General features: G+C 48.5%; 12 protein-coding genes across 12 annotated transcripts; 3 read left to right on the forward strand and 9 right to left on the reverse strand.

The window, feature by feature from the left end:
* Nucleotides 1-719: 719 nt before the first annotated feature.
* Nucleotides 720-2,245, reverse strand: N7455_006390 (spermidine synthase). The gene is made up of 3 exons (XM_040957034.2): nt 2,016-2,245; nt 1,365-1,934; nt 720-1,176 (listed from the first exon to the last, which is right to left on the reverse strand). The coding sequence occupies exons 1-3, from the start codon at nt 2,125-2,127 to the stop codon at nt 896-898; spliced, it is 963 nt and encodes a 320-aa protein (XP_040812666.2). The 5' UTR covers nt 2,128-2,245; the 3' UTR covers nt 720-895.
* A 345-nt stretch (nt 2,246-2,590) lies between these two features.
* Nucleotides 2,591-3,276, reverse strand: N7455_006391 (ubiquinol--cytochrome-c reductase subunit 8; the record flags this gene model as incomplete). The annotated part of the gene is made up of 4 exons (XM_040956950.1): nt 2,591-2,648; nt 2,702-2,879; nt 3,044-3,069; nt 3,245-3,276. 4 exons carry the CDS (start codon nt 3,274-3,276, stop codon nt 2,591-2,593), a joined length of 294 nt encoding a protein of 97 aa, XP_040812565.1.
* Nucleotides 3,277-3,485: 209 nt separating this feature from the next.
* On the forward strand, nt 3,486-4,389 carry phb1 (prohibitin subunit PHB1; the record flags this gene model as incomplete). The annotated part of the gene is made up of 2 exons (XM_040957032.2): nt 3,486-3,806; nt 3,871-4,389. The coding sequence occupies 2 exons, from the start codon at nt 3,486-3,488 to the stop codon at nt 4,387-4,389; spliced, it is 840 nt and encodes a 279-aa protein (XP_040812661.1).
* A 257-nt stretch (nt 4,390-4,646) lies between these two features.
* N7455_006393 (25S rRNA (uracil2843-N3)-methyltransferase) lies at nt 4,647-5,996 on the reverse strand (the record flags this gene model as incomplete). The annotated part of the gene is made up of 1 exon (XM_040956885.2): nt 4,647-5,996. The coding sequence occupies one exon, from the start codon at nt 5,994-5,996 to the stop codon at nt 4,647-4,649; it is 1,350 nt and encodes a 449-aa protein (XP_040812654.2).
* Nucleotides 5,997-8,078: 2,082 nt separating this feature from the next.
* Nucleotides 8,079-9,611, reverse strand: N7455_006394 (putative C2H2 transcription factor). The gene is made up of 2 exons (XM_040956958.2): nt 8,866-9,611; nt 8,079-8,807 (listed from the first exon to the last, which is right to left on the reverse strand). Exons 1-2 carry the CDS (start codon nt 9,138-9,140, stop codon nt 8,219-8,221), a joined length of 864 nt encoding a protein of 287 aa, XP_040812516.1. The 5' UTR covers nt 9,141-9,611; the 3' UTR covers nt 8,079-8,218.
* A 1,490-nt stretch (nt 9,612-11,101) lies between these two features.
* N7455_006395 (DUF4396 domain-containing protein) lies at nt 11,102-11,805 on the forward strand (the record flags this gene model as incomplete). Its single annotated transcript, XM_040956932.2, has 2 exons — nt 11,102-11,453; nt 11,513-11,805. The coding sequence occupies 2 exons, from the start codon at nt 11,102-11,104 to the stop codon at nt 11,803-11,805; spliced, it is 645 nt and encodes a 214-aa protein (XP_040812526.2).
* Nucleotides 11,806-12,748: 943 nt separating this feature from the next.
* Nucleotides 12,749-16,405, reverse strand: N7455_006396 (putative regulator of nonsense transcripts; the record flags this gene model as incomplete). Its single annotated transcript, XM_040956879.2, has 3 exons — nt 16,304-16,405; nt 15,825-16,246; nt 12,749-15,773 (listed from the first exon to the last, which is right to left on the reverse strand). The coding sequence occupies exons 2-3, from the start codon at nt 16,037-16,039 to the stop codon at nt 12,749-12,751; spliced, it is 3,240 nt and encodes a 1,079-aa protein (XP_040812513.2). The 5' UTR covers nt 16,040-16,246; nt 16,304-16,405.
* Nucleotides 16,406-16,525: 120 nt separating this feature from the next.
* On the forward strand, nt 16,526-17,458 carry N7455_006397 (snoRNA-binding rRNA-processing protein IMP4; the record flags this gene model as incomplete). Its single annotated transcript, XM_040957008.2, has 2 exons — nt 16,526-16,531; nt 16,583-17,458. The coding sequence occupies 2 exons, from the start codon at nt 16,526-16,528 to the stop codon at nt 17,456-17,458; spliced, it is 882 nt and encodes a 293-aa protein (XP_040812592.1).
* A 1,261-nt stretch (nt 17,459-18,719) lies between these two features.
* On the reverse strand, nt 18,720-19,084 carry N7455_006398 (uncharacterized protein; the record flags this gene model as incomplete). The annotated part of the gene is made up of 2 exons (XM_065605345.1): nt 18,720-19,025; nt 19,064-19,084. The coding sequence occupies 2 exons, from the start codon at nt 19,082-19,084 to the stop codon at nt 18,720-18,722; spliced, it is 327 nt and encodes a 108-aa protein (XP_065461199.1).
* Nucleotides 19,085-19,415: 331 nt separating this feature from the next.
* N7455_006399 (uncharacterized protein) lies at nt 19,416-20,279 on the reverse strand (the record flags this gene model as incomplete). Its single annotated transcript, XM_065605346.1, has 3 exons — nt 19,416-19,514; nt 19,583-19,926; nt 20,081-20,279. The coding sequence occupies 3 exons, from the start codon at nt 20,277-20,279 to the stop codon at nt 19,416-19,418; spliced, it is 642 nt and encodes a 213-aa protein (XP_065461200.1).
* Nucleotides 20,280-22,124: 1,845 nt separating this feature from the next.
* On the reverse strand, nt 22,125-23,415 carry N7455_006400 (alpha/beta hydrolase; the record flags this gene model as incomplete). The annotated part of the gene is made up of 6 exons (XM_065605347.1): nt 22,125-22,251; nt 22,318-22,471; nt 22,535-22,799; nt 22,849-23,105; nt 23,200-23,323; nt 23,383-23,415. The coding sequence occupies 6 exons, from the start codon at nt 23,413-23,415 to the stop codon at nt 22,125-22,127; spliced, it is 960 nt and encodes a 319-aa protein (XP_065461201.1).
* A 1,359-nt stretch (nt 23,416-24,774) lies between these two features.
* Nucleotides 24,775-25,821, reverse strand: N7455_006401 (uncharacterized protein; the record flags this gene model as incomplete). Its single annotated transcript, XM_065605348.1, has 2 exons — nt 24,775-25,352; nt 25,407-25,821. 2 exons carry the CDS (start codon nt 25,819-25,821, stop codon nt 24,775-24,777), a joined length of 993 nt encoding a protein of 330 aa, XP_065461202.1.
* Nucleotides 25,822-25,991: the final 170 nt, after the last annotated feature.

Here is a 25,991-nt window from a genome sequence, read left to right on the forward strand (position 1 = left end):
CAGTTGATAAGACATTGTCCCGACGGTGTAACGCAGACCAGGTTTATGAGTAAGGATGGGAAAGTCGAACGGCATGTACAGCCGCTTACGTCCATTTTGGCAATGTCATCTGACGTACACAGGTTTGGTCCACCCTGTGTGATGCTGACGAGGTCGTCACTCGTGGCATCTGTGACATTGAGAGTTCCCTGTCCGAGAATCGGGGTCACTACAAAGAGAGGAATGATAAGTGATAGATTGCAGGTCAATTGATAGCAATTTAAATGCAGAACAATCTACTTCTAGTACGGTGGCGACTATTGCTGGATATCTGTAGGAAAAATAACAGAAGCCATGATGTAAACCTGGCGTATATGTAAATGTGTCAGCCCTATCAACCTCACCTTTAATTACAATCGGCTCTCGTTTCCGCGGGGCTTCCAAGGTTATCGACCTCGACGTCCGATGAAGACGTACCTCGCAAGAGACATATTGGATCATCGCCGCATATCGTTACAGTCGTACTGTTTGTTAAACACCGAATTCCGGGGGAGCCAAACATTGAAGACATGGATCTAATAACCGCTGTATTGACTTGTTGCAAGAAACAGAGAAAGAAATATCGCGAGAGATTTGTTAGACGAAGTCATTAGTTAGCGTGAGAGACCCAATGAATAAGGCTGCAATCCGGGGCTATTGCCCGACAGTCTCCAAATTCCAGGTTCTTTGGAATCTCATCTCACGTCCACAATGAAATCTATAACTAAACACCTAGGTAACAGAAAGCACGACTACACACGAGTAAGGAGCGAAAAGGGGCAATCTACAGGATCAGATGTACGAAAATCCATGATTTCATTTCAATATCGTCATGAGGATATAAAGACCATAAAAGCTTTTTAAAAGATCACGACACTTAGTTGCCGAGCTTCTGGCGAGCGAAGTTGGGCAGAACAAAGCTGGCGCGGTGGATGTCCTGGTTGTAGTAGCGGCAGAGCTTCTGCTCCTCCTCAGCGGTCCAGGTGCGGAGGGGCTCACGGACGTTACGGGTAGCGTCCTTGGAGCAGACCATGAAGCCAATCTGGCCGGAGGGGTAGGTGGGGATGGTGGTGTAGGCGTACTCGGCGACGGGGAAGACCTCCTTGCAGGACTTCTTAAGTTCGGCGATCATGTCAAGGTGGAGCCATTGGTTCTCGGCTGTTAGATAGAAAGCACAGCTCCGCAAAACCGAGCCCGTAAAGCGGGTTGGTTGCGGGGTGGTGCGAAAAAGATTAGCGTATGATCTTTCTTTTTTAAAGAGTGAGATGATAAAATGAAGGGAACGAGCAATCAAGGACCGATTGTTCTAGAAAAGGGATTGGGCAGAAAAAAAGAAAGTGACGAACAACCTTGGGTAGTGATGACACCTCCCTCGCGAAGGGCAGACTTAAGCAACTCGAAGTAAGGCTTCTGGAAGAGGGACTCGGCGGGACCCTCGGGGTCAGAGCTGTCAGTGATGATAACATCGAACTCGTTCTGGCGGTTCTTAAGGAACTCGAAGCCGTCACCAACGTGGGTGTGGGCGTTGGGGTGCTGGAAGCCAATGGCCATGCCGGGCAGGTACTTCTTGGAAACACGGATGACAGCCTCGTCGATGTCGCACAGAGTAGCCTCCTTGACGGACGCGTGCTTGACGACCTCACGGAGGACACCGCCGTCACCGCCACCAATGACGAGGACCTTCTCGGGGTTGGGGTGGGAGTTCATGGCAAGGTGGGTGATCATCTCCTGGTAGGAGAACTCATCGCGCTCGGTGCACTGGATAACGTTGTCCAGGACGAGAACGGTACCGTAGTCGCTGCTCTCGAAGACGAGGACATCCTGGTACTTGGACTTCTCGTGGTGGATGATCTGGTTGACCTTGAGGCTCATGGCCTGACCGGGCCACATGCCGGACTTCTCAGAGAACCAGCCATCTGTAGATTGGCATCAGCATTGTTATTGTAACAAATTGACCAGAAGGCGGGGTAATGGAGGGGTTGTTGTTATAGACATACCCTGGATGGTGGGGTGGGTGAGCTCGCTCATTTTGATAGGGAATGAAGAGAAACGACGGGGGAAAATAGATGATGAGTAGAAAGCAGAAGAGAGTCTGGAGAGACGAAGCATTCGAAGAAAAAGGGTTCGGCGGAAGTTTGGCTGTTTTGGGCGAATTTTTTGTTTCTTCTCGGCTCAAGTGGGGAACCGCTGTGCTGCCACCAACACCAGCAAACATCCTTAAGAAACCGGGACTAGACCAATTCTAATACAGATAATAGGTATTAGGTACCTCGATTAGCCTTTAATTGATTGTAATTCGGCCTGGTAGATATGCCCCATGCCCACAATTGGGCATGGACACCTCATGGACCAATAGAGAGCCCTAGAAAGACGCTTACTCAAGCTTGACTTTGAATATAAGAGAATAAAGACCCCTAAAGCGCAAAAAGAGAGCAGATAAAAGGAAAATCAAACGGTCGATTGCTTTCTAGTTACTGTACAAACATACAGCTCCCCCAAACTGCAGAGACTTTGGTGTATCATGCTCTGTTATACCAATCCAACCTCACTCCAACAAACAAATTGAGATAATTTACTCTTCATTGCCACCCTCGAGAAGACGGCCGGGCTTGGAGTTCAGGTACTCGTTGCTAAAGTACGAAATTAGCGCGCCGATCGAAGCGACTCCTGTGGTCATTCTTACCGCTCAATGGCCCAGTTCATCATGGCGTATGCGGCAACGAAGGGGGGAACAACGTAGAGAACCTGGTGACGGAAACGACGGAAGACGTTGAAGATGGCAGCGTGGCCGGCACCGGCCATGGGACGCTGACGGTTAGGGGACAGCGAGTAGGTGGCGATGCGCTGGGGGGTCGGGCAACCTGGAAGGTGGATATTAGCGATCCGTTCGAATGGCGTCCTCCTGTCCTGTTCCTCTGGATATTTCTGTGTTCATTGTCGCGATCTTTCATATCGCGTAAGGGGTCGGTCTCCTGCGCATGCATCGGGTCCGTATGAAAGGTTCAAGGGTTATTGTCAAACGTACCGAACTCGCCCCAGTTGCCGATGAAGCTATAGAAAGTAAAATTCGTCAGTTAACTGAATGCAAGTCAAAGAAGTCATTGAGTCTATTAAAGCCGACTCAATTGGTATCCTTTGGGAATTGCATTGTGTAGCCGGGCGGGTAACGCATCCGGGAGGCCGGTACTCAACCCAGGACACCAGGAGCAAACGCGAAACGACTTACTGTCCGTTCTTGGGGTCCACAGAGCCACCCATTGTGAATGATTTCGGGTAAAAAGAAAGGAGTGGGGTGGAAAAGGTGTGGAGGTAGCGAAATGAGTGAGGAAAAGACGAAGGTCGGGCGAAGTTGGAGGTTTGGAAAGATGGTGCACTAAACCCGATTGGGAACACTCAGAGTGAGCAACGGGAAAAGCAGACATCATCTCCATCATCCGTCCTCATCACCTCGCCCTCCACCTCCAACCATGGCTCAAGTCCTCCAAAATGTTTATCGACTGGCCTTCCCCGTGGCTATTGGGGGTATGCTAGTTCAAAATTCCCTTTACGATGTCAAGGGCGGCACACGAGCTGTCATCTTCGATCGAGTGTCTGGTGTGCAAGAGAAGGTCGTCAACGAAGGAACACATTTCTTGATCCCCTGGTTGCAGCGCGCAATTGTCTACGATGTCCGCACGAAGCCTCGCAACATCTCCACCACGACAGGAAGTAAGGATTTGCAGATGGTTAGCTTGACGCTGCGTGTGTTGCACCGCCCGGAGGTGCCGAAGCTGCCGCAGATCTACCAGGTGTGTATCTCATATGATCCCTAAGTACCTACCGAAAATAAAAGACTGACCCAGAGTTATCCAGTCATACGGTACCGATTACGATGAGCGTGTCCTCCCATCCATCGGAAACGAAGTCCTCAAGGCCATCGTGGCCCAGTTCGACGCCGCCGAGCTGATCACACAACGTGAAGCTGTCTCCAACCGTATCCGCACTGACTTGATGAAGCGCGCTGGACAATTCAACATCGCCCTCGAGGATGTCTCCATTACACACATGACCTTCGGAAAGGAGTTCACACGGGCTGTCGAGCAGAAGCAGATCGCCCAACAGGATGCCGAGCGGGCCCGATTCATCGTCGAGCGTGCCGAGCAGGAGCGCCAGGCCAACGTCATCCGCGCTGAGGGTGAAGCCGAAAGTGCCGATATTATCAGCAAGGCCGTCGCCAAGGCTGGCAGCGGACTGATTGAGATCCGTCGTATCGAGGCCAGCAAGGAGATCGCCGCCACTCTTTCCTCGAACCCCAACGTCACTTATCTGCCTGGTGGAGAGGGAAAGGATGGAAGCAAGAGCACTAGCCTCCTACTGGGTCTGCGGAGTTAGGAGGAGTTATAAGGCTGTCTCGGGGATTTATGAGCCCCATTTTCACAACTCATTGAATGTACCAATTAATCGCAATTTTTGTCGCGACTTGGGGCGAGTCTCGCCTCGTGGCGTGAATTTGGAGTGGTCTGAACTAAACCACCTTCTTATCTGTAGCAATACCATACCTCACTCCACACCACACTTTCTTTTTGGAAAACTGAATCGTATTGCTCATTAAATGGTTTTTATATATCGTGAAATAGGACAAATCAGATCTACAAACGCCGATAAACATGCATCTGGAAACGCATATCTTCCAAGCCAGCGCCTTCACCAACTTCATACCGCAGACGCACTGCGTCCCGTCTCCACCATCTGGAGTCCTGGGTGTATACGCACTCCCACTTGCCCTTCGCCACAGACAGCAGTGTGTGGTCAAGCAAGAACTTCATGGGATAGTTCCTCTCTTGTGGTTCACCGTCCGGTCCCTTTCCTAGCTTCAAAGTCGAATAGCTGCCAGGACTATCAACAACCAGAAGCACCGCACCGGCAGGAAGGATTTCCGTCATTTTGAGCATGAAGCCGGTAGTCTTTGGCATGGAGGTAGAGAAGAGCTCATTCAAAGTGAACATAATAGGGACGAGAACGGAAGTGAAAGGAGAAGCCGAGGAAGGGCCGAGGAGAATTTCCTTCAGTCCCTCCTCGGGAAGAGTCAGGACATCTGCGCGACGGAAAGCCACCGAGAATGTTTCACTGGCCACTTTCTCCGACAGCAACGGCGGACGATATTTGGTTGTCTGCGAGAATGGCACATCAGCCGATGTGATGGTTCGTGAAAGCCTCTCAACAACGTCCGTCCAGTTTCCGATATCGACAGCCATGACAGAGAGACTGGGTGCGCTGACGCCCTGATCTTCAACTTCTGTCTTCTTGTCATCTTGATTTTCTGTGTCTTCAAGAGAGACGTTGGCAACAAGTTCCTCGAGCGACTGGGCTTGGGGGCCCATGTCTCTCCACGCAGCTGCAAGAGCAGCGATCTCGGCACCGGCTCCGCCACCAATTGACACAACACGGGTGCAGGGGTTCTTGTTTCTAGCACGGCCTCGCGTGTTTTCCTCTTCCTCTTTCATCCAAGCCAAAACTCCCTTCAACAGGCCCGCATATCCCAATGACCGGGACGCACTCCAGCGCAAGGCATAGGCGCGCAGCAGATCCTCGCCTGCCTCGGTAAAGGCAGAGTCAAAATCGCGCTGGTATAGAAGCCCTTTGATTGTTTGGATGAGAGATTTAATATCTAATGGTTCGTCTTTATTTTCGTCTGTTTTTGATTCAGCGGGGTTGGCATCCTGGCTTGCAGATTCCGACTCTGCGACTGGGTTGCCGAGGAGTGCTGTCTTGAATACGTCCAAAAGCAATTGTTGGAGGGTGAGAGGAATTGTGCTGACAAGCTTAAGTCCAGAAGACTCTTCTTCCTCGAGTTGTTCGGCTTCGGCTTTGGCTTTTTCGACTTCGGCTTTGCGATTGGCGTGCTGCTTGTTTGCTGGTGGCGCTTGCTTTGGTTTTTGCGCTTTCGCTTTCGGACCTGGGGACCTCCTGCGGTTTCCCTGGCGTGGGGCGTGAGGCATTATATATATATAAGAATAAACTCGTTTCGTCTATCTTGTGTAAGAAATGTGACTGTCTTTAAATCGAACGTGGGGTGGAATTTTGAACTTTTTTTCCTTATCGTTATCGGCTCCACTATCAAGGTCTATAAACCCATCCCGAGGGCAACAGTTGAGTTTACTTATTGAACTTTTTCGAGAATTTCATAAATTGATTCAGAGAAATAGGGACTCTTAAGCTTTATCCAGCCTTGTTGCATCATGGGAGCTCCTTTCCATTCTGTTATGTTGAGTTAGGTCTATATAATGATCACTATGGAGACCCTTTCAGTCCGAAATCAGAGCCAAAGAAACACAATATACTGGTGATAACGTTCAATATTCTGACCGCACTCTACTCGCTGAATCTACTACAGTGATTATAGGACATCTCACATACATAACGTCGGCTCTATATCTATCGACACCGCCTCTAGGGTTGATCAAGACACGCGTTTTATCTAGGCCAAAGTCATACCCTGCCATTATATAGATCTACAAACGCGATCAGTATCTCAGGTTTGAAATTATTTGTTTCGCAGGAGGGTTGACAGAAAGAGTTATCCCCTTGTCAACATCCCGGCATGATCTGACCCGGGGCAGTAGGGCAATACTGAATTGGAACCCCAAACCTAACGATCAGGGGGTTTAAGATACCTTCTGTCTCTTGAATCTCAGCAATCCTTGGCAGATTTGGTAATTTAACAGGGCCGTGCTAGCTGTCTCTCATTAAGAGAAGTATAGGACACCCTAGCCGCCAGTACGAAAGAAACGCTCATTCCCTTCCAGATTGCAAGTGATATACACACGCGCAAGTTGATTTAGTTATTAATACAGATATCTAGTATATTACCGGCAAATGATTGTATCAAATAGTGTAAGTTTCATAACCAAGGGAGTAAAAACCTATATGTATACCTGTCGATCAAGATTCGGCAATGTTTTGAGGGCTTTATTGCCAATTCATTCACTCATGGCTTGCCCGAGCAGCTAATATAGTAGGTAACAAACGGAAAAAAAGGCCTACAAAGATGCATGGCGTGCTATTATATACGTCCTTTAGTTCTTGTTACTAATGTACTAATCTAAACAGCCATACTTCCGCCTAGAGCGCTGCCTACGTCCATGAGATTCTACACTCTCATCTAGAGCCCCATGAAGATAAATGGAAAGAATGGCCCGACCAACACGAAAACAGCACACCAAGATCATCATGTTATATCGCGTTGAGCCGCTCGCGTTGAGTCTCGCCGACGCGATCCGCGTAATAATGAGTCATACCTAGCCTAGTGCTATCAGCCAAGGAGTCATATCCGTCGTCCGAGCGTACTATGAGCGAGGTTGATGCCTCATAGGCCACCATGGGGAGCAGCGGGCTCCGTTGGGAGCCCGTTAACAGCGGTCTTGTCTCCTAACTCCGACCTTCTAGATATGGACACCGCCAGCGGGGCCATAGGGTTTCCTGGAGGCCGTGCTCACGAAGGTCTTGCCAGAGCCTGGTCGGAATCTAGGAGGTGGTGGGACCAGAGTTGAAAGTGGTGTGGCTGAAACGGTTGCCTGAGAAATATCGCAATCGCGTGGAAGCCTGAGTGCCTCAGGAATGAATACTTGTCCACGTCCATGGATATCATTGGCTGCCCTATACTTCGACTGCCAACGTGCATATCGGATTCGATGCCACGAGGAACCATCGTATTTACCTACTTGCTGACATGGGACCTTTTAAGGCTGATGTGGATTACAGAGTGAACCTAGGATTGTTTTGTCAAGCTGATATTATTCGTACAATCTGCTAGTAACCAGGAACAAATCGAACTAAAAGTAGAGTTGAGTGGTAGAAGCGACGATCACAAAGGATACATCGAATCAAAACACCCGGGTATATGAGGCGAGACAACGTGTAAACCGCCTCTGGAGACAACACCGCCTGGCCCATATGAAATCATCAAGCTAAAACGCCGTAAAGACTGGGAAAGTCGACCCTCAAATCCTCGAACCCTTGCAAAACGCAAAGGAAAGCAACATCTGCCCAGAGAGGAGACACGGAGACCAAACCCAAATGCTACAAAAGAAAGTCGCAAAAAGTCACAAAACAAGAGAAAAAGCAAAGTCGCATAATTTTGAAGCGCATTGGCTGCTTCGACAAACGCCCACAAGATGCATAGGTCAAATCCGTAGACGTTTCAAATCTGATAGGAGCAAGATTAAACGGGAGGAGCCGCAGTAGGCTGGGGAGCGGGCTGCGAAAGATCCTGCAGTTCGGGTCCGGGAGGAGACTGCTGAGGGATAGCCTGCTGAATGTTGGCGACGATTCGTTCCAACTCTTCAAGACGACGATCCTTCTCTTGGACTTCGCGGCGGAGTCTCTTAACTTCGTTGTGCAAATCGATTCCGTGCTCGTCAGTCTCAGGCATATCTCGGAGATCTCCGACGGGGGGAGAGTCGTGGCGACGCTTCATTCCAGTGATAGGGAGAGAGGGGGCACGGACGCCCTCGACACCATCAAGTTCGGTCGCGCGGTCCCAAGACATATCAACCATGGGGGGAGCTTCGTCATTGTGCATGTGGCGACGGCGAAGATGTTCGCGCAGATTTTCTTGGCGCGTGAATCCGTTGCCAGTGCTGCGGTTGCAATCAGTGTATGGGCACATCAGGGCCTTCTTGGTGTCGGTGTTCTTCTTGTGAACCTCGCGCTGGTGACGAAGGAGACCACCAGAGTAGGTGAAACCTTGGATCTTGTCGCAGTTTGGTTCATAACACTTGTAGGGACGATCATGTTTATCCATATGTTTGCTAAGGTCATGTTAGTACTGGGCGCTTTGAAGAGACAACAATAGGGCATTGTACTTACTTCCATTCGCATGGACGGCGGAAAGTAGGAGGTGCAGCTTGACACTCAGGATGATCGCAAAATATTTGACCTTCAGAGTTCTTAGGAGGATCGCGGGCGCGTCGAACAGAAAGGCGCGGGCGCGCCCCATCAAGGTTGTAACTCATAGGCTGCTGAGGGTCGTTCATTCTGGCAATTGGGGGTGTGGATTCAGATGCGGAGGCAAGGATAGACGCAGCGAGAGCACCGTTAGGACCTTCACTTCGTGGGCTAGGATAGTCAGACCCGTCACCCATATCGCGAAGTTGATACCCCACACTACTGAGGGGATCGTGATAGAATGTAGTAGATACCGGAAAGACGCGTCGTCAATGCACAACAACGGTAAATTTAAAAGCACTGGGTAGCTGAGTAGAGGGAAACAACAAGAATAGAGTTGTTTATGAAAAAAATGAAATAAATTGGCGGTGAAAGCCTAGTAGATGTCGATGGGTATGGGGTCGGGAGAGGATGAGGAGTTGCCAAAATTTTCAGGTAGCAAGGCATCCGCAGCCTATTTATACCGCTTGCGTCAGGTGCAGATGCGCCACAGTGGCGCAGCGATCCTTATTCTTTCGAAATGTCCCTGCAGAATCTTGCTTCCTTCGATTTCTAGTGGGGTTTCTGAACAGCTGGATTGTCATATGAGTTCATAACTGGCTAGAGCTTATATACATGCAGGTCAAAATGTGGGCAATAGTGTTTATTAATGCCCGGTCTGGGATATCGAGATGAGGGGGCCAAGGAAGCACAAGTGACTCATACACTAGAGGGACACCGTGGGTATGACTGTAGACTACTCCGTCCACGGGTAGTATGGTACCAATCCTATTGTCCCATCTCGGCGGACCCGATTTAGGTATCAAAGCAAGATTGCCTGTCAGGCAGCCGTCCCGTGGACTGCCGGAATATTTGGTCGCCACAGACCTGACAAATCCAGTGGCGGTGAGTGCACGTGATGCTGATCAACCTGATCTTCAATCACGTGCATGATCAATATGCTTATTTAAGCATCAAAGATCGGGCACCCGGGCAGTGCCTTTCTGCAATGTACGTTCGCCAGGCCCAATGTTAGGCTGCAACAAACTCGTTATGCTTAACAAGCTTTAGATACCAGGATCTTCATGTCCACGCAATCAATTGTTTCTATTAAAAGGAATACTGTGATAATTCTTCTAGCAGGAGGCTTTCCTAACCTCAACCAGGCTATGCAAGCTCGCTTACAATCAAGATATCGAACGTTCTATGGGTTTCTAAACCAAGTAGCACAGAAACAACGTGGCTTGCATGCATATGCTCGCAGATCAGTCTACTGGGAATCTTGAAGCCTACAACTTAACCTCCAAATATACAATACTAGGACATTTTGCCACACTGTGGACATGACCTTTAATACTGTCTTTACAGAGAACAATGAATGGCAAAACTACAATTCCTCTACAGGAATATGGTATAGAACAGGGTTGGAGCCACACAATAGCATCGCATTGGTGTTCCATACAAGCATGGAAGACTCCCAAGAGGATGAACTATAAAGGCTACCTAATTAATTAGCACTGCCTCTATCATAATAGAACAGCCTTTGATCCTAACTAAGCCTCAATACATGTTCATCTATTTTGAGTGATTTGCTACCCAGTTTGAATTTATGTTATTTGGCCAAGCGATAGATTATACTAGGCCCTAGATCTATACATCCGAAAGACGATGCCCAAACCGGTAAAACAAAGCCACCATTCGACGTGGACCAACAGGCACAGACATAATTGATCGCATGATATCCACATTCATGTCAAATGCTGGAAATGATTTCATGGTGTTGTCAAGGTGAAATGTTCTTAGTGCTCCCGCAGCCCCACCGCATAGTCCGAAGATATATTCGATGCTCAACACTTGACACTTCGAATATTTACCCCCTATATTGTTCTTTTCACGTCGCCAGTTATTTCCTCTTATATATTGAGATGCTGTGGAATTACGAAGGAATATTATTGACTGGTATATTTTTTGATATGTGGTTTGGCGCGTAAATTGTATACCTGGCACTATTTCATTGCGGCATTTGTGCTACAGGCTCGGGGACCATGCTCCACCATCCCTACCAACCTGACTACCTGACCCCTTGACCCTGTCCCTTTGAATTTTCATATTCAAAATTGTTTATATTACTATTCGTGTGAATTGTCATAAGATCCCAACGAGCTGGGATATGAGTCAAATGTGCCACCCATTTTTACTTCAACGGAGCCGAGGCATTTGCTGGGTTTCAAGACGCGCCTTTAGTGGCACCACTCATGCACAAGCCTGCCATACAGGGAAAAACCAGTGCACAAAGAGTATCGAGCGCGAGAACCAATTACCCCAAACCCCAAAATGTACCAAAAAGCCGCCAACCCAACCCCTTCCGACGCTTAATCTTCCATTCTGGACCTGCAGATCCACCTGGAAACGAGCAGGAATCAACACTCTCCGCTGTTTGGTGGGATGTACAGCCGGCGATTTCTCCGCATTATGGATCCTGCAGACTTACTACTCTGAGATGGGTATGAGTAGCATAATGGCGTTGTCGAGTGGGTTGCCTCCTTGAGCAAATCAAATCGTATTAGGTGTACTAAGAACAATCATCTAGTGGCATCCGGTATCACAACTTCTGTTATCCTCGAGACAATCCTGCTCCGCCGGGGCGCTGACCAGCTCTCCTGGCCGATGGCTGCTCGTACCGCCATGGGCATGAGTATGGTTTCAATGTTGGCCATGGAACTAGCTGAGAATGCAGTTGACTATCATCTGACTGGTGGGATAGTTGCTTTTGGAGATCCAAAGTTCTGGATGGCAGCAGTGTTATCGATGGGTGCTGGATATCTGGCGCCGTTGCCGTACAACTATCTACGTCTTCGAAAATATGGGAAATCGTGTCACTAATCTCAAATGTACCTAGTATGCTCACATCTATGGAAGATAGCCATCGTGCTTAATTCCACTATAGACTGCTAATTCCATTATAGCCTGTTAATTTCACCATAGAGTGTTGCCACAAAAGAAACGGGTAATATGAAACAAGTGTCAAATCTTGGAAATGATAGGCAGAGTATACGTAGAGGAATCGGTGTTAAGTACCTACCTGGGGTGCTCCCAGGGGCAACATGATCGAAATAATGCACCCGAGTGAGTACGACGGTAAGACTGATAGGGGCGAGCGGCTGATGGGGCTGATGGTAGAAGCTGAAGCAGAGCAGCGGCTTTAGCTCTAACTCGGAACGTAAGCCGGTGAAGTCTCCAACCTTGAAAGGCCGGCTTAGTTTTTAGTTTCTTGTCATATTGCCTGCTTACGAATATTGGAAAGGCTGTGGGATCATAAATTGCCATTGTTTTTTTTTGAGCTAATACCTGACTACCTAAGAGATAAAGATAGCAAGTATGAAACATGGCCAAGGGGTAAGGGTAAATTCGCAGAGCTGGCCAGTAATTGCTGCAGGGGCTATCGGAACTGGGCATCGGCAATCGACGGGTGAGATTTCAGTGATTCCTTCAACTGGAAGATACTGGAGGATCATTGTCTGTCGCCTCATCCCCGAGAGTCACGCATTGTAAGAATGTCACGGTGACAATGGCGAGGGATCAGACCCAGGGAACAATCCTTCGACGGACAGAACGGTGCTTTGCTGGCAGGTCAAAAGGACCCGGGGATAAGCATCCGAAAAGTCTTGGGTTTGCCGATTCAAAGTCCTGGTCGGCATAAAAGAAACGGGCGGGCAGACTCTGCTGGAAAGAACCCTGATAGTATGCACGGACATTACTTCGCCGAGTGGTAAGACGGGCGAACCTGTTGGAGGTTGCCCTGGGAAATGTTGGACACAAAAGTCACTCAGTCATAATTGCCACCGACTTGGCTAGCAAAAGCAGTAGAGACGCTACGGGCATCATCGTCGTCGTGAGGGTTCTGGCCCGGCGCGCCGCGAGTCACGCGAATGCTAGCAGAGCTGCCTCCGAAGATGCTGCCATTGTCCGGAACGCCGGCCCTGTAAGGCTCACGTCCGCCAGACTCGACGTAGCGCTTCAATCGGTCAGATTGGCTGAGACTGGGCTGCTTGCTCATTTCATTAATGCTCAGACCAGTGAGGCTGACACCGCCCTGATCAACGCTGCGTCCGTCAGTGACGCTGCAGGTGACATCAGACTCAGTGGCAGCGACTGACTCGCCAGCCACACTGGGTGCCCCCTTGGGTCGGCCACCATTTGCTCGACGACCGCCAGAAATCGCAGGCCAGGACTCGCCGAAGTTCTGGAACATAGGGGGGTAGCCAGACGGAAGGCCAACACCACCAAGTGCCGAGCCGTGGACAGAAGACACATCATCGGGGATATAGCCCACCACAGACCCAGAGTCATGATACTCATTGCGGTGACCGCCGTTGCGACCATTCACTGCATTGTTGGGAGCATTATTTGTCTGGCTGAAAGACATCTGGAAGCGCTGTGGGCCTCTGTATGCTTGCTTAGGCCGGCTGAACTGAATCAAGGACTCCTGAAGGTTGGACAGGGGCCCCTCAACGAGACAGTGGCGTTCCTTGAAGTGCTGCAAAAGGCAGTTCCACAACGGGTGCTTAGACAAGACCTTGGGGTTTCCTAGGATGACCAGACCAAATCGAGCACGAGTAAGGGCCACGTTGAGACGACGAGGATCGCTCAGGAAACCAATGCCTTGGTGATCATTGGAACGAACACAAGAAAGGATAATATAATCCTTCTCTCTGCCTTGGAATGCATCGACCGACGCAACCTCAATCTCCTTGTAATGTTCCTTCTTGAAGGTGCCGTTTGCCTGCATAGAGCTGACAATGTAGCTCCTCTGTCCCTCGTAAGGAGTGATGATACCGATATCCCTAGGCTGAACACCTGCCTTGAAGAAGCGCGTGACGATCTTCTCGACGTTGGTCGCTTCAGTACGGTTAAGATACGAGGTGCCCGACGCCGAGATTTCTTCATTGCCCAGGTTTGACCAAAACATCATGGGATCATCAATGATGGGCCAAGGGAAGTCAACATCGCGACGGACACGATCAGCAATGGTGATACCATTCTGCAGCGAGCCTTCGTAGAACATATTGGACGGGAATTCTGAAAGGCACGGGTGCATACGATACTGGACATTCAAGCGAATAGGAGAGCAGCCCAAGATGACAAGACGCTCGAACAGAGACTGGTTCAAACCAGCCTTGGCGGCCTTCTTGTTCATAATCACGGGGCCAAGTTGCTGGTGATCACCGACTAGTACAACTTGCTTGCAGCCCAGAACCAGGGGGATCATACACTCGGGCTCGGCAGATTGGGTCGATTCGTCAATCAGGACAGTGCGGAACTTGCCCTTTGAAAGACGAGGATCACCTGCACCAACACAAGTACAGCAGATCACATCCGCGTTGGTCAAGATTTCACGTTCAGCGGAGCGAGTAAGTTGCTTCAGGCGCTTTTCATCTTGACTGGATAATTCCCCAAGTTCGGCCTTGAGCTGGTTGAGTTTCACTAACTCAATGTTGCTATCGTTCATACGAACCTGCTCGTGCAGCGAAAGGAAACCAACAGCAGATTCCACGTCCTCGCGAGATTTAGCAGTAACTCGCACGGTCTTGAGACCCGTTCGATGGATACGTTCGCAGAGCTGGTCAACGGCAACGTTGGACGGAGCGCAGACAAGAACCTGGCCTCCATTGATCTTGGCAAGATGGTAGATGATGGTAGCCGAGGTAACGGTCTTACCAGTTCCGGGAGGACCTTGGATCAAACTGAGAGGTCGCTGGAGCACACTTTTGACCGCGTTGATTTGACTGCCGTTCAGATCTGGCAGACCCGGAACACTAAATTTTTTCGGAATCTGTGTCTTCATAGGAGCTGCAGCAACCTCATGACCAAGGAGGCGATGGAAGATGTAGCCTGAGACACTCTGCTCATCCACTGCAAATGTCTTCATGGCACATTGCATGCGGTCGAAGGAAGTCGATTTCCAAACATAGTCGGCCATAAAATTGTGTGTGCATTCAGTGGGAACTGACTTGTGGTCGCCCTTGGCGCGTAGCTCGATAGTGACCTCGTCAGATTGATTGTTCGGGATTTTGATGACATAGCCAACACCCTCCCACTTGGGACGTAATTCACCATTGTACTTGATGCGCATCTCGTCACCCACAGCCAATTTGACATCTCCCAGCTCAAGCTTGGGCAGCACAAAGCTTGCGAGGTGCTTGTTGTTGAGACCAAGATCCCAGCGCACGATGAGTCCATCTTGGGATTGAGATTCCTTCAACTTGCGATCGTAATCAGCCTCGATCTTAACAAGTGGACCGAAAATGTTCTGATATTGGAAAGCATCGTCATAGCGAAGCAGGACTGGCGCGGGCTCATCATCCACTGCCGTGGCCTTCTCTAGGTCTTCCAGGGTTGCCTGAGAGTTATCTTTCCACATTTCCTCCAATTTCGCAATCAATTGAGGACTGAGGTGACGGGCTCGGAGTTGTTCTTGGTCAGTAGGTGCTCCCACGAGCCAGGGGAGGAAAGAACGATCCTCGATGAGAGGCTGCCAGCGTGAGGTGTCCCAATTCATGTCCTTGGAGGAAGGCATAGAGGCACATGGCTGCCGACAAAGCAAGACAACAACGGTATCGGATTTTGCGGGGATGAAGCCAAGCAAAAAGACATTCTTGGTGCCACAGTTGTAGCATTCCAGAATAGTATCACCTAAAGACGATCCCGGGTGGAGCTGGACTTCCTTATGACGAGCGCGGACAAGGTGATTGACGATATGCGAGGAAGAGGTATTGCCACGTGCACTGCAGAACCATTTATTGCACGAGAGACATTTGACGACGCTGCTCGGGTTGTGAATACCGCAGTACCTATAATATAATCAGTAAATGTCCATCCACAAAGGAGATATTAAAACTGACGCGCATGCATGAGCAGGGAGCTCTATTTCCTCCTCTCCATTTCCTTCGGACTTCTGGTGCCCGTTTGTGGGTGCACCGACTATGCTTTCCATATCGTCATCTTCAAAGGTATCAGAGCCCTCATCTTCGTCATCATGTCGGCGTGGACGCGCGCGGCCGAGTGCAATCTCGTTAATTTCAACTCCCGCTGAGGGGTCTTCCGGTTGGTAGCTCATTATGGGTACCGATGTTGAATGTTGATAGGGATGGCTGGAGCTGATCAAGATTCAAAGCGAAGAGCAAAGCAAAAAGTAGTTGAAATCAGAAATGAACTTCGCAGTCATAAACGATTTAAAGAGCGTAGAGGACAATCCGGTCGTCCTATGGGGGTGTTTGAGTGTTGAAATCTCCAGGGTGTGCCTGAGGGGCAAACGAACGGAGATCTATATCGAGATGTGGGATTAGCGGTAGGTTCTTGACAAGAACAGATTGGCACATACAACCAGTCCAGCTCTCTGTGTCAGAGGACTGACAAAAGAGAGTCGATGAGTTTGTCTCGAAGGATGGGCAAAAAGCGTTCTCCGCAACTGCCCAGATTCTTTATCGGTGCGATCCCACTACGGCTAATCAGACGAACCAAAAACGCAGCCCCGGAGTTAAGAGAAAAAAAAAAAGTTGCCCGCTCATTCTCTACTCAAGCCACTTTTACTTCAATCTTCAAAATGCTGGTAAGTGAAGGATAAATTTGACACAGTTGATATTTTACTTACAATCAGTAGCGCCGCCAAACCCGCGAGCGTCGCGATTATCTCTATCGGAGAGCTTTGCTACTCCGTGATGCCTCCATTGCCGAAAAAAGATCGCAACTGAAGGCTTCATTGGCTTCTGGAAAGCCTCTAGATCCTACAATCGCAAATGATAAAACGCTTCGGGAAGACTTTAAATATGACGAATCAAAGGACAAGGAAGACGCTGAGATGGACATCGATGATGAATACGTTTTAACCTCCGGCATTATCGACCCCCGTCCTCTGGTTACCACCTCTCGCTCCCCCTCCGCTCGCCTCGGCGCATTTGCGAAAGAAATCCGCCTTCTCCTTCCCACCTCCATTCGCCTCAACCGTGGAACTCTCGTTCTTGGAGATCTCGTCTCCAGCGCAACCTCCGCGGCTCTGACCGATATGATTCTCCTCCACGAGCACCGTGGTACCCCGACCGCACTCACTATTTCACACCTTCCCCATGGCCCGACCGCCAGCTTCTCTCTTCACAATGTTGTCCTTCGTCAGGATATTCCGAATGCCGCTCGCGGTACCGTATCGGAAAGCTACCCCCACTTGGTCTTCGAGGGCTTCAAGACGAAGTTGGGTGCCCGCGTTGTTCAGATTCTGAAGCACCTTTTCCCCCCTCGTGAGACTGGAAAGGTCGGCAACCGTGTTGTGAGCTTTGTGAACAAGGACGACAACATTGAAGTGCGCCACCATGTTTTCGTCAAGACTGGGTACCGGGATGTGGAGCTGGCTGAAGTTGGACCTCGCATGACGATGCGACTTTTCGAGATCCGCGGAGGTACATTGGAGAAGGGCTCGAGCGGCGACATCGAATGGGCTCTTACCCAATACACGAGAACCAGCAAAAAGAAGGAATACCTGTGATTCTTTACGAGCTCGCATCACTATATTGGCTGTGGCGTGGATGGTTAAGGCAGAACCTCATCTCGTCACATTGGCCGACTGGCGTATCTGGCGTTAGAGGGCAATTAGAATGGGTTATTTTGTCATGTTCAAGTTAGTTTGTGATTTAAATGGCAGCGGAGAATGTCTAATCAAAATATTAAAGACATGTACAGCAGCGTTTTGGGGCCATCATGGCCCAATTTTCTGGCAGGGAATTGGCTACTACCCTATACTTATCACGTTATAGTTTATGAAAACGCACCTGGGCACAGTCCCTAGAATAACCTTTATAACTTTATATAAATTCCCCGGGCCCACTATACTACAACATAGTGACTTGCGTAAATGGCCTAAAACCTATGTATCTATATCAATACTTGGAATTTCCTCTTCCAATATCATATTTTAGTATAGTAGAAAAAAAAAAGGAAAAATTAAGAAAAACAAAGACAAAAAGGAGAGGAGGATTCCCAGCGGTACGTGACCCAGATGACCATCCGACCACGAACTTTAGTTCCAAGGGGCATCGAACTCAGGCCTGTGGCTCGTTAAGATGACAACCTTGCAGGTTTGACACTGCTCTTAACTACTGCACTACCCGGGTTATTGCCTGGTAACTTTATATAGTACATTCTATATATTACACGGGCGTCATTGCAACTAAGGTTTTAGTTTTCAAACTTTGAAGATTGCATGCTATGGCCTGCAGAACTGAGCAAGCTACATTGAATAGGGAGGAGAATGGCTCCGACTCGGATCATCTTTCAAAGGAACCGATTGTGGTGCCTATACTAGACTGGGATAGGCCCACGGATCTAGTAAAAACCCCTAAACACCAACGTGATCGAACAACCCTACTTATCTCGCTCGTAGAATAACCCGCGTAACTTCTCTACGCCTAAGAAAGTGTTTATTACTATATATCTAGCCTCGCTAATATATATCTCTACCTTCGGCTCGTCTATAATAAGCCCGGCTAGTAGCTAGCTTATCTACGAGTTTACAAACGTCTCGACCTTTCAGTTATCGTCATCATCGGCCTCTCCGGTCCATCCTCACCCAATCGATGAATCTCGACGGCATGCAACAGTGGTGCAAGCCAATAGCGAAAATACCGCACCCTCGCCTGACCCAGGTCGATGCCCCATCATGAAGTGCGTTCCTAGTCGGGCGGCGGCAAGACCCCACGGTCACCAGTCTGGTGCATAGGGGCAGAGCTAGCGACGGTAGTGAGCATAGATCATTGGTCGGGAGCCATGGCGAGATTGGTAGGGATTGTTGCAGGTGCCCGAAGGCCTCGCAGGCGCGAAATTTGGGTAGTCTCGCAACTTTTGGATGCATCGGCATGGGTTTGGCGCAACCCCACAGATAAGTTCTCTTCTTCCTCTTTCTGTTCCTTAGTCTTGATTCCTTCGTTGAATGGTACAGTCAGATCCAGGATCTCACTCTTGACCTGTAATAGGAGCTTCAATTCTGGGGACAGACTTTCTGCGGACAGAGTTTCCGGAGACAGAATGGGAGCTATCAATAGGAACTGCGAACCCGACTATTTCTTTTAATAATAATTAGAACAGATCTATATACAGTATGGAAAAAGGGTCTCATCATGAACTACGCTGAAAAAATGCGAAGAACTATATCCTGATCCGCAAGTCTTTGTGATATTGGATCATATTACTGTATGGTCTACACTCTGACGTCTTAATTATTGCACTACAGCTTAATATAATTTTACTTTCGTTTCGTTTCCCTCTTCTTTTAGATTGTCAAGTTGACATACTATCATACGAAAGCTTTCAAGGGATGTGGTAGACCCTGTCATGCACGTTTACTTCAATGCTTGATTCGATTTGCTTGTGTGGATATGCGTATTGAGTAATGTGTTTTGAGTTTCTAACTGTGGAGTATTCCATATTTCTTCTCTAGCTGTCTACAGTTACTTCGCATATGCAGTAACGAACGTATTCCACACCAATATATCAAGGCTCTTCCTCGCTTCCTTCACAGCTGCACTCCCAAGTACTTTCTCTCTCACCTAAAATCTCAAAGTCAGCCAACTGTTCTCAACCCACCATCAAAAATTAGAAGACATTTCAAGCTCACCTCAGTACTCTCCCACCCCAACACACCAAGCCACCTCTTCTCCTCTAGATTTAGACTCGTCCCTTGAATACTATCGCCATTCCCATTCACACCACCCGCCTCTGCAACCGCACTAACAAACTTCTCCCACGCCCCCCTCGCCTCCACTACTTTCTCATCCCCCTCCCCGATCTTCACCTGCCACACCTCCGTCAACGCACTCCCAAACACCTCACTCGGCCCGAAATCCGTGCTATATAGCTGTGGGACTGGCGGTGCAACAGAGTGAGGCTTCACGATGGATTTGAAGGTCTGGAAATTTTCTGATGCGACGAAGGTGTTGAAATGGGAGGCGTCTTCCCACTCTGTCGAAGAATCAGCATCAGACTATGTTCGAATTTGCGCGAGCGCTGAGAGGAGTGAAAGAGATGGTAGTAGGACGGGGACGGAAGTGATGACAGCAAGAGAAAGGAAAGGAGGAAAGGGAAAGAAAAGGGGAAGGAAGAGGAAATGACGAACCAAGCCCAACGCAAAGTCTGAAGTCCCCCGACACATCTTTGCCATTCTCGAGGAGAATCTTCCCGAAGTATTTTAACTTGGGAGGAGTGGCATGTGTATCAAGGATTGTGATGAGAAAGGGTGCGATCTCGGTGGTGAATGTTGCTTCCGTTACGGGATCTGTCTTCAATGTTGGGACGACCAACTCGGTGAAGGGCATTTTTGCTGTTGTGTTTAATTGGGAAATTGAAGGATGAGAATTTTTATGTGAGATTGAAGAGCTTGGAATTGAACTTTTTATATATAATCTTCCCTCATCCACTTCCTCTCTCCCGCCTCATACTAATCATTCAAAAACCCAAATGGCGACACTCACAGTGCGTCCCGAAACAAGTCATAGATTACGTCTTCTAACAGAACCTCGGGCCGAAGCCGAAATCCACTCGCATTTATAATCAGGTAAGCTCTCATCGTTGATAATTTTCGTGCCTTACAGGATAGTTCCGGTAAACTTCCCGCCCCAGTTACAAATCCCACCAGAAAAAGCGATCTATCAGAGAGCAAACTTGTAAAACAGCCCCGCGGCTCCTACCAGTCTCGTAATAATTCTCGATGGCTCCTTAGAATCGCTTATAAATGTGATTTTTTTGATGAGTGATCAAAACCGTGCTGCGTGCTGGTCTAGTAACAAGCTGGCATAGTAACAAGGAACCGGGGGTAAAACATATCGACGCTAGTTTCTCGGCCTATCTGCCGTGATGAGTGATCATTGATTTATCAGCCAGATATAGTGGTGGTTTCGCCACTAAACGTCAGATCAGACCTCTGACATCGGCCAAGAACCGATATGATCGCTCATCGTCGTAGGGGAACCTTATTCCATCGCACACTATGGTAGCTACATTGACTAGTTAAGGTCTAACATAATCAGTCAGTAGTTCGGATAGGTCCATTGCTGAGGTTTCTAGAAAAAGACAGTTTGGGGAGACGTCCCACTGCTGGCCTCGGCTGATCTGCTCATCACTAACACTATCTCAGCCCTCCACGATCTACTAGGTGACGCCATGAACAGCCAAAAAAATATGGTTCACGAATGAGAAAGGCAGTCTGTTGCTGACATTTATCAGCATTCTTCGGCCGGAGTTCACGTGGAATTTACGCGTCAGAGATTAGCGGCCATGTCTTCTTTCATAGAGGAAGGATTGCCGCCATGTACATTCTATATCTGCTCAAAAGAACCTTTGGAGACAGAATATATTCCGTATCGAACCACATCAATTAGTCGGTCAATGCTTCCAGACGTTATCGACAACAATTCCACCTCTGAATTGCAACAGATGGAAATATCGGGAGTGTCATTTACAAGACTCTTCCTAGAGCCCGTCAACTCGTGAAGATGCAGTAGCCAACCGCCGGAAAGGAAAGTCACTCTTGACCTTTTATTGCCCACTACTCCATTTCCAAGTTACTCTTTCACTGACTCCAATTCCGCTTTGTGTCTGTTCGTCTTCCTTATTAAAATCTCAATTTTATGTAAGAACAACCTTAGTATTCAAAGCTTTCAATGTTATCAGTATACTGTAGTACATGGCGCTTGGTGGACTAGCAAGGTACGAATAAATTCAAAAAATATATATACGCTGCAAATTGCCGCATTCAGACGACCTTATCCTGAAGCCCAGGGACCTCATGTATAATCACTTTGAGGTCTCATACGCTTGATCTGACCACTACTTGAAAGTATCTAATCTTTGCTTCAAGCGTGATAACGGGGGTGGTAGCCTTTCTATCCTAGGGGAGATGTCGCGATATCCGAAAATCTAAGATGAGGTATGATCTTGAACATCATTGAGTAACTTCTTGTAGTCAAAATAAGACCTTATTCCTATCCGTCTACAGGATATGGGTTACTGCATGGTTCCCAAACACCTCACAGAACATTCAACTTGTGGCCTGGTGATTATTTTTCAATATTCACTGATGCCCTGGTTCATAGATCCATTATCAATCATGTCTGTCATTCTCCAGCAGTGGAGACTTACTTGCTCTTAAGCGACAAGATCAGTCAAGAATGCGTGAAAGTCTTGATGCCTTTCACAACATCCCCCACAAAATCGCCCCTCGGCGCAGGACATCCAAACGCCCAGAATACGTGGGGCAAGCCTCTATAATATTCAAGCTGGACCGGGACCCTATGAGATACCAAAATTAGGACTAAGGATCTATGTAACGCGTTCTGCAAACAGAAACAAACGTACCCGGATGCCTTCAAGCGATCATGGAGTATCAGTCCGTCGTCTCGAATAGGGTCGATCTCACAGACGGCAAGGTATGTCGGTGGGAATTGATGCAGTTCCGACTCAGCGTTGAGAATGTAAACATCGGGATCGGTGGGTTGCGCCCCGATCGCCTCTATAACGGCGACAGTGAGCGAAATGCAGCAAAGGGATACAGCGAACTCAGTGTCAAACTCACCGTAGAGACGGCTCATGGCCTGCTTTGTGTTGACCGGACCATCGGCACACTCCTCAAAGGCCCGGTAGCGGTCAACATAGCGCGAGGGCACGGCGTCGGGGTGGAGGGCGAATGGAACGATGGCTGCGACGCCCGTGACTTCGTCTCTGCGGCCCAGGGAGATCAACCGGCGCATGAGCGTAAGAACAAGAGTACCTCCTGCACTTTGTCCAACAACAAAATATCTCCCACGATCGCCGTTCAAGGCAGGCGCGTTCATATAAGCCTAAACTGTTAAGCCTTTCTTTATCTTTCCGGTGGACGTTGTAACCTACCCAGTTCCACGCCTCCACGGCGTCATCTAGCTGGGCGGAAGCCTTGTATTCCGGTGCAAGTCTATAGCCGACCGAAACTATCACAGAAGGCAGGCGTTCGGCGACCTGCCTGCAGAAAGTGTCCTCGGAGTCCAAGTCTCCACAGCAAAGCCCGCCCCCGTGGAAATATAGTCCGACAGGAAGTGGATGGGTGTCGGCATGGCCAACGGTCGGCGTGTAGATTCTCACCGTCAGCTGGGGTGTGATCTTTCTATCTTCTGTTATATGTTATATGTTAGAGTGCGCAGTCAGTGGACAGAGGTATGGAATCCTCTGCACGGGGATAGCAACGTGAGGCCTGCTCTTGCATACCAACAGTAACGTTCGGCGAAATGACTCGAGTTGCATTAGCCTGATCATCTAGAGCTTTATACTGCGCGCGCATAGCATAAACGTCGCCAGTCAATTGAGGGCGTTGGCCTATGGCATTTTCCACCTAGATCCAAATTTGTGAGCCGGACAGGGATGGTTGCGTTGCAGCCGGGTTTTTGTCACCTTGAACCATGACTCTGCTATCAGTGTCTCCATTGTACAATATGCTGCAACTTGTGGGTAATGGGTTCGCGGTCCCGGTACGGTAGGGATTAACTGGGAAGGGAGGACATTTCGCGTCTGCCGTCTGTAATTTATAACACCTGGCCTTTGCTTTGGGCAACAGGTCACTTGAGGTAATAATGGCAATGGCCTAACCGACATAATGAGTAACCATTCCCGACGGTTGACATTATCGATTTCTAGTTGATTAGATCAACCGCGGGACCCAAAATTAGTCAGAAATTTTTAGGCCCCGTTGAACTCTTTTTGGGTCCCCCTGGGCACAAGCGAACGGAATAGTAAACAACCTTCCAAGGTTGGAGATGCATGATGAGTCAACAGCGATACCGAGGGTAGTGGATCCCGATGCCTTTTTCGGCCCCCAATGGCATAGCAAGACGTTCGTCAGCTAGCATCCGCTCGCAACTTGAATCCGATTTATCATCAAGGTTTGGTGACCCTTCTAAGGTCCGAAATAAATTTCAGTATTAATCCTATGAGTAGACAATCCAATCAAATGACGTTCCAATTTGCACACATACAGTAGTACCCACGAACGGGCGAAGTGGGTCTACTAGTTCGGGATGATCACCCATTTTTTCGTGAGGTTTGAACCAACAAATTAATCTAAACTCAATAACCCGAGGCATTCGCCTTTACAAAAGATGCGTACGCCAAAATTTGTAAGGCTAAATAAAGTTGGCAGAGATTCATGGTAGCCAAATGTCCATGGGTGAATGAGTGGATAACATACGAATAAAATATGGTGGTGGCTCTTGACATTTGCCAGATTACTGATACTCCGACGGCGCCGGAACTGCTAAGTCGATCTTCCAAGATTTAATTCCCCGCACAAATGAGTTTGGCTTAGTCAGCTCATTGCCAATCCACCTGGTTGATATATGCAACTTAGAAGAGGAATCGAGACAACAGTGTTGGGGAAAATGTAAAGGTTGAATTGTAATTTGACGATACCTCATGCGCTATTGTCTTTTGGATCAAATTGAATCCGCACAGAACGGATAAAGATATCATTCTGAGGGCATTCCTCTGTGGCTTGTACTGGAAGCACGAATGAAGGAACTATCAAAGAAACCCGCAACATGCCTCTGTGACTTAATGTCGGAATTTTGATATACCGTATCAGCGTGTTTCTAGCAGGACCAATCATATCAAAATTTGACGAGAGTTGATTGATGGTGTTTCTATGACCACTACTTGTGCGCTCTATATGGATACACCAAGACTGATTAGGGCCGTCCCTAGCTTATATACCTTAGGAATCAGATGTGGAGAGCGGCAGTGCTGGTTCATCGGAAATAGCGGTAATTTTGACTGTCCGCACCTTGACATTTAACCTTGCAAGAAGCCCAGCTGCTGATCCATCACGCTTCGTACGATCTCATCCCAAGATCGCCATTGGATTCCAAGTTCGACTTCTGCCTTGGTTGTGTCGGTGGGCATGGAAGGCATTCCTTCAACCTCTGTGATCTTCGCGCCAACATTGGGATAGGCCTTGAGTGCAATACGAGCCACATTTTTCCAGGTGGTTTGTGGCGCGGAGAGCAGATACTTTGAGCCATCCTTGATCTTCGGGTCTAACGCCTTGACGTGAGCTTCAGCAACATCTTGGATATGCACTCCTCTGATACCGCCAAGTGGAACACCTCCCATCACACTACCCCAGAGAATACCATTGGATCCTGTTTGAACTTCCTGGGCGGAGTTTTGCACGAGATTGGTACCGAAAACAAAAGCTGGATGGATGGTAACCAACGAGTAGTGTGGCTTTTCGGCCTCCCGGAACTCCCAGGTAGCGTTGTTTGCAAGCAATTTGGATGCCCGGTACAGAGTCATCGGTGTTGTATCAGGATTGCTAGAATCCACAAAATTGGCCTTGGAGTCCACATTGAGATTCCAATCATTATCCTCTGAGTGTAACGTTAGTATATTGAATATTTTGACGTATTAATCATTCAAGTTACCTTTAATAACACCACCTTCCGGTATTCCGGTAATGGGAATCAAGGAAGCGATGGACGAAGTGATCACAACCTTCTTAATGCTTGGCACTTTAGCTGCCTCCTTGAGGACGGCCAAGGTTCCCTTCACTGCAGGAGTGAATATGGCATCCTGGTCCGTGCCACGGGCAAGAGGTGATGCTAGATGCAGGACATAGTCCACTCCATCAAGCTTGTTTTTAAAGGCAGCTTCATCGGTCAGGTCTGGGATGGTGACGAATTCTAGCTGGTCGCGGTAGCCTGCCAATATATCTTCGAGCTTCTCTGATTTCTTGCGGACGCCAATTCGAAGACGATACCCTACCTTTAGAGCTTCAAGGGCAGTGGCGCTGCCAATGAAACCGGTAGCACCGGTGATGAAGACAAGGGATCCAGGCATAGTTGGTATAGTATGATGACGATGATTTTATAAAGATTGATTCAAGGAAAAAGGAGCACAGTCGGTTTTTATATATTTTGAGAACTGGATTAATTATTAATCGTCATTCTCCTTCATTCTAAGGGTAGGACAGCGGTTCGCGCATAATATTCATTATCACCTGATCGGTG

This window comes from Penicillium solitum (genome assembly GCF_028829755.1).
Source record: "Penicillium solitum strain IBT 25940 chromosome Unknown utg000004l_segment0_segment0, whole genome shotgun sequence".
NCBI classification, from domain to species: Eukaryota; Fungi; Ascomycota; class Eurotiomycetes; order Eurotiales; family Aspergillaceae; genus Penicillium; species Penicillium solitum.

Coding starts and splice junctions, on each gene's coding strand:
- N7455_006390 (XM_040957034.2), bottom strand. CDS start 2,127: ATGCTTCGTCTCTCCAGACTCTCTTCTGCTTTCTACTCATCATCTATT. Junction 1,935..2,015: donor CACCCACCCCACCATCCAGG/GTATGTCTATAA, acceptor GCCAATCTACAG/ATGGCTGGTTCTCTGAGAAG. Junction 1,177..1,364: donor TGTCATCACTACCCAAGGTT/GTTCGTCACTTT, acceptor TCTATCTAACAG/CCGAGAACCAATGGCTCCAC.
- N7455_006394 (XM_040956958.2), bottom strand. CDS start 9,140: ATGGGTGACGGGTCTGACTATCCTAGCCCACGAAGTGAAGGTCCTAAC. Junction 8,808..8,865: donor CGCCGTCCATGCGAATGGAA/GTAAGTACAATG, acceptor ACATGACCTTAG/CAAACATATGGATAAACATG.